The sequence below is a fragment of the Dromiciops gliroides genome, chromosome 1, assembly GCF_019393635.1.
Source record: "Dromiciops gliroides isolate mDroGli1 chromosome 1, mDroGli1.pri, whole genome shotgun sequence".
Classification (NCBI taxonomy): domain Eukaryota; kingdom Metazoa; phylum Chordata; class Mammalia; order Microbiotheria; family Microbiotheriidae; genus Dromiciops; species Dromiciops gliroides.
The window spans coordinates 642306488-642316308 of record NC_057861.1 but is presented as its reverse complement, the minus strand read 5'-3'; the positions used below and the strand labels follow the sequence as shown (position 1 = coordinate 642316308).

Below are 9821 nucleotides of genomic sequence, written 5' to 3'. Positions count from 1 at the left end.
TAGGTTAGTTGAATTTGGAAGTCGCCTGGAGGTTCTGACCTCCCTAAAGGCGATGAGGAAATTGTCGCGTACAGTGGCGGTGGCGGTTGCCAGCCCTCTGCTAGAAGTGTCTGTAGCCTAGGCTAGATATTCCTTTCATGGGTTGGTTGTAGGGAAAGAATGGAATGAATTGAGGGGATGGGGGTGGAGGTAGGCAGAGGGGGCGGGGGCTCCATTGCCCCAATTCCCCCCGCCACCCCGCCGTGTCGTTTCCTATTGGCTAAAATGTCTCAGAAGGGCGGAGCCGGAGACCTCATTCTCCACCTCGTCACACAGTCGGCCTGGCTCCTCTTTAAGTGAGCCGGGCAGGTGCCTCGGACTGAGAACTTTGTGCGAGTGTTGGAGTCGGAGTCGGAGTCTGATTCTTCCCTTCTGCTCCATCCTTCCATCCGTCTCTCTATCCACCCATCTCTGCCTCCTTCCATCCCAGAGCTGGGGAGGGTCTTTGGAGACAGACATATCCTTGGTTTGGGACTTGGCGGAGACTCAGGTCAAACAGAAGAGCAGCCCGAATAGAAGAGAAGGGAGGGGGCCGGGAGGTTCACCACCACCTCTAGGAGTAAAAAAAGCTTCGAACTCAGCCTGGTCCCTTTGCTAGTAGCCTCGGCCATGCAGAGCTGTGTCAAATGGTGGGGGGGACTACGCTTCGGCCGGGGAGTGGCCGCGGCCACTGGACGCCACTTGTCCGCGGGTCCCGGAGGGCCGAGCCCCCTGGGGGGACGCTGGGCGCAGCCGGGCCGAAACCGCAGCGACCGCAGCGACGACCGCAGCCCCAACCCTGGGGCCACTGTGACCTCCCGCCACATTGAGCAGCTACTCCCTAGGCACGATGACTTCTCCGAGAGGCACATTGGCCCGAGAGACAAAGAGAAGAGGGAGATGCTGCAGACCTTGGGACTGGCGGTAAGCTCCCTTCACCCCCATTCCCCTTTGCTCCTGCTCATCCCTTGCTTTCTCTCCTCCCCTCAGTTGCCCCCCAGGGTCCGCTTTCCCTATCCACCCTCGCTGCCCCACTACACGCTCCCTGCCCCACCTCTTACTTGCACTCAGTTCAGCCCTGGGCCCCAACTCCTTCTCCCCTTTTCCCCCAGGCAGCACCACTTTCTCCCTCTCCGGGAGGGTTTCTCCTTTGCCCCTGGCTCTGCTTCTTAGCCATAGAAACCTTGAAACTTGCTGGTTTCCTAGGTCGCATAGCTAAGAAGGTTGTTGCCTGGGAAAGCGGTTCCTTTTCAAGTGTTTAGTGGCGGATTTGGGTAGTTATTCCCGCCTGGTAAACTAAGTTCTATTAGAGAGATAGAATCAGCCCTTTGCAACAGTTGATGCACAATGAGGGCTTTTGCTGCGTCTGTTTAAAGTGTTTCAAACTACTTAAACGAATTCCCCACAAGGCTTTATGGATTTAAGAACTGCAAAGGCAATTCCCAAAGAAATAGGCCTATTCATATTGGCTTTTCTCTGTGTTCCTGGCTCTCTTTTAAATCTAGAGTGTTGACGAATTGATTGAGAAGACAGTCCCTGCCAGCATCCGCTTGAGAAGACCCTTGAAGATGGAGGACCCTGTTTGTAAGTGAACTATGGTAGCATCAGGAGACTTCTGAGAAATCTCACGTAGTTCTCGGTGCCTTTGGTACTAATCCTTTCCATAAAGGTTTAAGAGGAAGCATTTATTCTCAGTTCAGTTTTATTACTGCTCAGTGCCATGTATCTGCTTATTAAAGTAGAATATCCAAGAGACAAATTAGCTGTAATGTGGGGGTGGGGAAATTGAAGGAAGAAATCCCCGAAATGAATTATATACACACACACACACACACACACACATATATATATATATATATGTATATATGTATATTTCAATCTAAGCTCTTCCTCGACCCCCATCCACCACTACCACCACCTCCCCAGGCCATTGCAGGGCCTGTTAAGAAGTACCATTGATAGGTAAGACTAATGCATTCTAAGTATTAACATTTTAACTCATAGAGAAAAGTAAGGTGAAGCCAAAAGCTGTCTTTTGGCCTGAAAGCATGTTTAGAAGCACAGGAGAATGAATTGTGAGGGAAGCTGTGCTTGCTTCCTTGTCCCTCCCTGGAGCTTTGAACTATTTCAGATTCTAAGATTTTAAATGGTTCAGAAGCATTTATCTCCTGTGGTACTTTGATGACATTGTTCTACTTGATCCAGCCAGACTGTATTCGATTCTCATCAGCAGAGTATTGTCTTTTAAGTACTGCAGTTGAGATATTTAAAAGAAAGGAAGCTGTACCCAATTTGAAATGGTAAAGATAGTATCTCTCCTACCTCAGAATTTCTCTAAAGATAGAAGGCAGCTGGTTTTTCAAGTTTTAGGTTCAGATACACACATTAGACACACATACAGTATGCTGGACCTGGGAGTCAGGGAGACAAGTTCAAATCCAATCTTAAACACTTACCAGTTGTATGAACCTAGACAAATAATTTAACCTCTGCCTTAATTCTCTCATCTGTGAAATGGGGATAATAAGAGCACCTACCTCACTGGGTAGTTATAAGGATAAAATGAGATAATATTTGTGAAGTGCTTTCAAACCTTAAAAGCTTTATAAATGCTAGCAATTATTACTGGAGGGATTATTTCCCATTGGTAAATTTCTAATCTGAGATCCTGTCCCTCTGTGATGACATTTTTATAGCACTTCAAGGTTTGCAAAATGCATAGTATTTCATATGTTCTTCACAACAAACTCATGAGGTTAGGTACTAGAGATATTATATAAAAGCATAGCTAGCATGTATATAGTGCTTTAAGATTTGCAGAGGACTTTCCATATTTATCTCATCTGATTCTTGCAACAACCCTGTGAAATAGATGCTAGTATTCCCATTTTGTAGAGGAGGAAATTTAAGGCACAGAGACAGATTAAATGACTTGCCAAAGCTAGCCCAGATAGTGTCTGAGGTAAGATTTGAACTCAGGCCTGTTTTACTCAAAGCTCAGCACCCAATCTACTATATCATCCTGCTGCCTCAATTCTCTTTTCAAATCTAGATCTTTGGATTTAGGCTCAGTGTACCTATTGTCACACTAACAGTGTATTGTCTTCATTTCTATCATTCTAGTCACTGGGCATATTGCTCCTTTGCATCTGCCCTTTTGACTGCATCAGTACATATAAGTCTTCTCACACATATGGACACTTGTAGGTATCCAAGGCAAGATGTGAACACAGGTCTCTGCTGATTTCAGGTCTTGCACAATTTCTATTATATGCTACTGCCTTTCTATTGTTGTCATGGCAGTGGTTGTAGCAGAGTAGAGAAATGATTCTATGATCTTGAACTCCAAATCCAGCACTCCATTTACTAGGCTATTGAGTTAAAAACTTGGTATAAATCTGGGCTCAGCTGCCTATCAGTTTTGAGCCTTGGGCAAGCCACTTCCCTCTTGGGGTCTCAGTTTGCTCATCTATAGCATAATGGGCTTGGACAAGAAGCTCTCATAATAATGGCTCTCCTTAATGTAGTACTTTAAGGTATGTTGAATATTTTTTACATATTATCTCATTTGATTTTCATAGCAACTCTGTGATGTGCATACAATTATTGTCTTTTGTGAAACAGATCCCTTTCAGTGCTAAAATCTTATGACCCTCTTTTTAAAAAAATAATTAAATTTTTTTCCCATTAACAAAAATATCTTCTCCCTCTCACCTCCCCTCTTTATCCCATTGGGGCAGCTAGGTGGCACAGTGGATAGAGCACTGGCCCTGAAGTTGGGAGGACCTGAGTTCAAATCTCACCTCAGACACTTACTAGCTGTGTGACCCTGGTCAAGTCACTTAACTCTAATTGACTTAAACATTTGGTACCATCTCCAGTCATCCTGATGTATATCTTACCACTGGACCCTGATGGCTATGGGGAGGAAAGAGTTAGATTGGTGACTTTGCATAGTGCTCTTTCACTTAAAACCAATTCACTAAAAGTCATGACCACTTCCTGATGTCATGGTCCTCTCTGATAATGAAGGACAAACAATATCCCACTGGGGAAAAAAGAATAAAGTTCTTGTACATATAGTCAAGCAAAATAAATCCTATACTAGCCATGTTCATTCTACATATTTAGTCCATTAACACTTTGTCAGGAGATGAATAGCATTCTTCATCAGTCTCTGGTATTATGGTTAATAATTATGTTTTTCAGAGTCCTAAAGTCTTTTGAAATTGTTTATCTTTATATCTTTTGAAGGTATTGTATAAATTATTGTACTGGTCCTGCATAACTCCACTCTGCATCAGTTCATACAAGTCTTCTGAGGCTTCTTTGAAATCATCCCCATTACAATTTCTTATAGCACAAAAGTATTCCATTAAATTAATATACCTTAATTTGTTTAGCCATTCTCCAATAGATGGGCATTCCATATGTTCTGGTTATTTGTCACTATAAAAAGAGCTGCTTTAAATATTTTGGGTATCTATATCTATCTATCTATCATTCATCTATCCATTCACACACATATACACATGTGTGTGTGTGTGTGTGTGTGTGCATGCGCACACACCCATGGTGTTCCTATGTTAAAGGATATGCTCTGAAAATATCTCTATTGACTGATTTACCTTAGAAATAGATTGTTGTTCATTTAAAAGTCATTTCAATGCAAGAGAAAAAGCCCTGGATTTGAACCTTAGTTCTGTTACTTACTACCTGTGTGACTTTAGACAAATCATTACACCTTTACAAGCTTGTTTGCTTAGCTGTAAAATGAGATGGTTCTATAGGGTCCCTTCTGGCTCTAAATCAGAGAAAGTCTTCCCTGGAATTTAAAAATCATTTAAAGTATGAAACATTATGCTTTGGGGAAGTAGGTCCCCCGCAGTGGTACCTCCATGAAAATATTCCATCAAAGAACTCGTGGATAATGTTTTTAACTTGGTTAGACATTCCCTTAAAATACTTCAAAAACTATCCTAGAGGGTATTTGGTTTTTGGAAACCTGTCAAAGTTGTCTCGTTTTTGAGCTCCACTATATTTTGTTTTGCTTGAGTAATTTGAACATAAGGGGATTCAGATTCCCCCCTTCCCCCCACCTTGCCTCTTTCTCTCTTTGGTGGTGTGCTCATGGTAAGCGATTTGTAATTTGAGTGTAAACTTTAAACCCTGCAGCCTCTGTGGGGTTCTGGGCCAGTTCAATCTGGTTGATTCGGGATGAGCTCCCAAGAACAAGTGAGCTAGCGAGCACACACACACACACACACACACACACACACGCACACGCACACGCACACGCACACACACACGCACATGCACACGCACAGCCGCAAAGAGCCAGACTACTAGATCCTGGAAAAGACTGGTTTTGTTTATGAATAAAACACTTGGTATTTAACTGGTTTCTCAGAAATGTAAAGCTTGACTCTGATACATCAGACTAGGCTGGGCCTAAATGATGACTAGGATGGCATTGTTTCAGGTCAGTAGGGCAGAACAAAATTTGATCTTATGAAAATCTTCACAAACTGGGAATGCTGGACCAAACATTCATAGGAGTAGCCCTCTTACTTACCTTCCAACAGCCTCCTGGCTGAGGACAAGGGACTGAGTTGTAAAACTAAGTGCTAGAAGGGATATTATGGATCATCTAATGGGCCCCTCTGTCCCCTTCATTTTACAGATGAGGAAACTGAAGGCTAGAATGGCAAATGACTTGATCAGGTCCACATAGGTAGTCAATATCTCAGGACTAGGTCCCCTGACTCCAAATCCAGTGTTTCCAAAAAATGTATTTATTCCAAACATTTTTAAGGTTGCTAGAGACAGGGGAGAGGAGCACTGTGAAAGGGTCAGGAAAGGTTATATGTAAGAGGTGGCACTATCGAAACCTTGAAGGAAGCCAGGGATTGTGAGAGATAGCTAGTGGCTTGGTGGCTAGAGCACAGGGCCTGGAGTCAGGAAATCATGAGTTCAAATCCAGTTTTAGATACTTACTAGCAAGTCTCTTAACTTCTATCTGCCTCAGTTTCTTCAAGTGTAAAATGAGGATAATAATAGCACCTACCTCCCAGGGTTGTTGTGAGGATCAATTGAGATAATATTTATAAAGCACTTAGCACATAATAGGTACTTAATAAATGCTTCTTTCCTTTCCCCAGAGGTGAGGAAAGAGTGCATTTCAAGCATGGAGGCTGGCCTGTGCAAAGTCAAGGAGGCAAGAAATTGAATGTCAAAAGTAGGCAACAGCAAGTAAGACAGTTTGTATGAAGTGTAATGTGAAGTCATTCTGGATAGACAGATTAGAATCAGATCGAATATGACTTTAAATACCAAACAGTTTTTATTTTATCCTAGTCTCTAGGATAAATAGGGAGCCATTGATGTTTCCTGAGTAGAGGAATGACCAGCACTTTGGGAATACCAATTTGGGAGATAAACAGGTGATTATTTTGAGGGGGAGTGTTCAAGTAGGGGGAGGCTGGGTATTCAAGTAGGAGGCTATTCAGTAGTCCAAGTGAGAGGTGATACGGGCTTCAACTAGGTAGATGGCTATGTGAGAAGGGAGAAAGGGATAGATATGAGAGATGTTGCATAGATATAATTGACAAAGTGATAACTTTTTAGATATAGATGCTGGGGGAAGTCAGTCATTTAGTCAATAAACATTTATTAATTGCCTACTATGTGCCAGACTGGGAGAGTGTAGAGTCAGGGATGACTCCTAGCTTTTGAACTTTGGCAACTAGAAGGATGGTGGTTCCTTTATAGAAACAGGGAAGTTAGAAAAAAAAAAAAGGGGTTTTGTGTATATAGTGAGTTTGAGATGTCCATGGGACATCTATTGGGAGATGTCCAAAAAGCCATTGGCATTGTAGGACTAGAGCCCAGGAGAGTCTATACCAGCCTGACTCTCATTCATGATGATATGTAGACAACAAAACTATCCAAGACAAGGACTGCTCACACAGCCCACTTACTGCTTGTAGGACTCTGGGCAAATTCTCTATCCTTCCTGAGTCTCAGTTTCCTTCAAGGTTTAAATGGAGGGTTGGAATAGAAGCTATTTAAGGATCCTTCCATCTCTAAATTCTTGGATCCTAAGTTCTAGGACATAAGATGAGGGCGTGAGTTGGAAGGTATAAGAACTAGCTACCCCTACCTGATGCCCCAGCTTACCCTAAGCAGCCCAGGACTGGTGGGAAATCCTCCAGTTACTGGGATGGCTAGGTGGGAAAGAGAAAAAGACAATGTTGCATAATCTCGCTGGATGTGTTGTATCACACAACTCTAGCTCTCCTGAGCTGACCTTGAGATTACCTGGGATCAGGCCAGTGCCTCTCCCCATCCCCTTTAACCCTCAGGTTGATTGCAAATCTATGTTGTAGCCACTTATTAACTTTTTCATTAGAAAAAAATTATTTCCAAGAGCAGCCTAGTTGTGGATTCTTAAACCCATGGTAGAACTATTTTTCTTAACTGCCCTTGCCCTTCTAACACTCAACCTGTGAAAACTGTTATTTTTTAACTTTTATGCTTATATTGATAAGACCATAGATCCATGGGAGTAACAAGGATGAATCTGATGGAACTTTACCACCTTTTTGGCTATGCGCTTTGCAGTGATCATATTGTTGGGACAGATCGATGGGATTTTAAAACTTGAAATGACCTTAAGAGACAAGTTGATGCAAACTCATTATTTTACAGATGAGGAAACTGAGGTCCATAAAAGGAGAGCTACTTGCTCCATGTTTCCCAGCTATTAAATGGCAGAGTAAATGCTTGAACTCAAGTTCGAATTCTAAGTCCATCATCCTCAAGGATGATGTCCTTAGTCAGGGGAGGTGATCTCTGGCCAACCTAGTCATATGGTGCATACCATTCTAATGAGTCTGACCAATCAAGTAATCAATACAAGAGACTACTATGTACTAGATACTGTGCTAAGCCCTGGAGATACAAAAAGAGACAGAAGACAGCCCCTGTCATCAGGGAGCTCACAATCTTTTTTTTTTTTTTTTTAGGCAATGGGGGTTAAGTGACTTGCCCAGGGTCACACAGCTAGTAAGTGTCAAGTGTCTGAGGCCGGATTTGAACTCAGGTACTCCTGAATCCAGAGCCGGTGCTTTAACCACTGCGCCATCTAGCTGCCCCCTCACAATCTTTTTTAAAAAAATTATTTTAGGGGCGGCTAGGTGGCGCAGTGGATAGAGCACCGGCCCTGGAGTCAGGAGTACCTGAGTTCAAATCCGGCCTCAGACACTTAACACTTACTAGCTGTGTGACCCTAGGAAAGTCACTTAACCCCAACTGCCTCACTAAAAAAAAAAAAAATCATTTTATTTCCCCCCAATTACATGAAAAAACAATTGTAAACATTCATTTTGTTAAAGTTTTGAGTTCCAAATTCTATCCCTCTCTCCCTCCCCTTACCCCTTCCTGAGATGGTAATCCGTCTCATATAGGCTATATACATGTGCAAGTGTGTAAAACATTTCTATAACAGTCATTTCAAGAAAACTTGAGGAAGGAAGGAAGGAAGGAAGGAAGGAGCTCACAATCTTTTTTTGTTTTTTTTTTTAGTGAGGCAATTGGGGTTAAGTGACTTGCCCAGGGTCACACAGCTAGTAAGTGTTAAGTGTCTGAGGCCGGATTTGAATTCAGGTCCTCCTGACTCCAGGGCTGGTGCTCTATCCACTGTGCCACCTAACTGCCCCGTTCTTTTTTTTTTTTTTTTTAGGAGCTCACAATCTAATGGAGGAGACAACATGCAAACAAATATATAAAAAGCAAGCTATATACAGGATAAACAAAATTCCCAACCTAAAGCAGGTTAGAAGCAACACATTAAAAGAGGAAGAGAGAGGGTGTTTCTAGAGGCATACATCTCATGCTGTCATGATGACAATAGCAAGAAATCCTATCACTGACAGCCAGACTGCTCTTGTGATATTTATTTTTTCTCTTAAGTATAGCCTCACCATAAGAAAAGAAAAGCAATCATTAGAGTAAAGCTATGGGGAGCTTGCCCTTGCCTTTGGTTAGGGAACACTGTCTGTATTATTGCCATATGGTTAAAGTCTGCGACTAGCATTCAACTTAAACCAGATTGAAGATGTTGATTCTGGACTCAGTTAAGAAAGTCAGTCAGGGAAGAGGGAGCACAGATTGAGTACAATTCAGCTCAAGTCATCTGAACAAAACCTTATTAATTGCCTGCCCTTCACACTAGGCATTGAGGGAAATGCAAGGTTTGGATAAATTAGGATCTGCCCTCACAGAATGTACAGTCTAGTAGGGACCTAAGATCAGGAGGGATAGCTAGGTGGTGCAGTAGAGAGAGCAGCAGGCCTGGAGTCAGAAAGCCTTATCTTTGTGAGTTCAAATCTGGCCTCAGACACTTATTAACTATGTGACCCTGGGCAAGTTGCTTAACTGCCTCAGTTCCTCATCTATAAAAATGAGCAGGAGAAAGAAATGGCAAACCATCTCTATCTGTCTCTGTCTCTCTCGCTTTTTTTTTTTTTTTGTAGGGCAATGAGGGTTAAGTGACTTGCCCAGGGTCATACAGCTAGTTAAATGTTAAGTGTCTGAGGCTGGATTTGAACTCAGGTTCTCCTGAATCCAAGACCAGTATTTTATCCACTGTGCCATCTAGCTGCCCCCTCCATCCCTATATCTTTACCAAGAAAACCCCAAATGGGGTCATGAAGAGTGGGACACTACTGAAAAAAATGACGGAATGAGAACATACACAGATAACTGTAATTCATAACATTACATAAGTATATAACTAGAGA

At 42.6% G+C, this 9821-nt stretch overlaps 1 protein-coding gene across 1 annotated transcript in view; it reads left to right on the top strand.

The window, feature by feature from the left end:
* The first annotated feature begins 320 nt into the window (after positions 1–320).
* The window catches only part of GLDC (glycine decarboxylase), a 125248-nt gene continuing 115747 nt past the window's right edge, over positions 321–9821 (top strand). Inside the window, exons 1-2 of the mRNA XM_043974717.1 lie at positions 321–942; positions 1524–1602. Of these exons, the coding sequence (XP_043830652.1) occupies positions 649–942; positions 1524–1602 (373 nt within the window). The 5' untranslated portion in view covers positions 321–648. The remainder of the gene's footprint in view (positions 943–1523; positions 1603–9821) is intronic.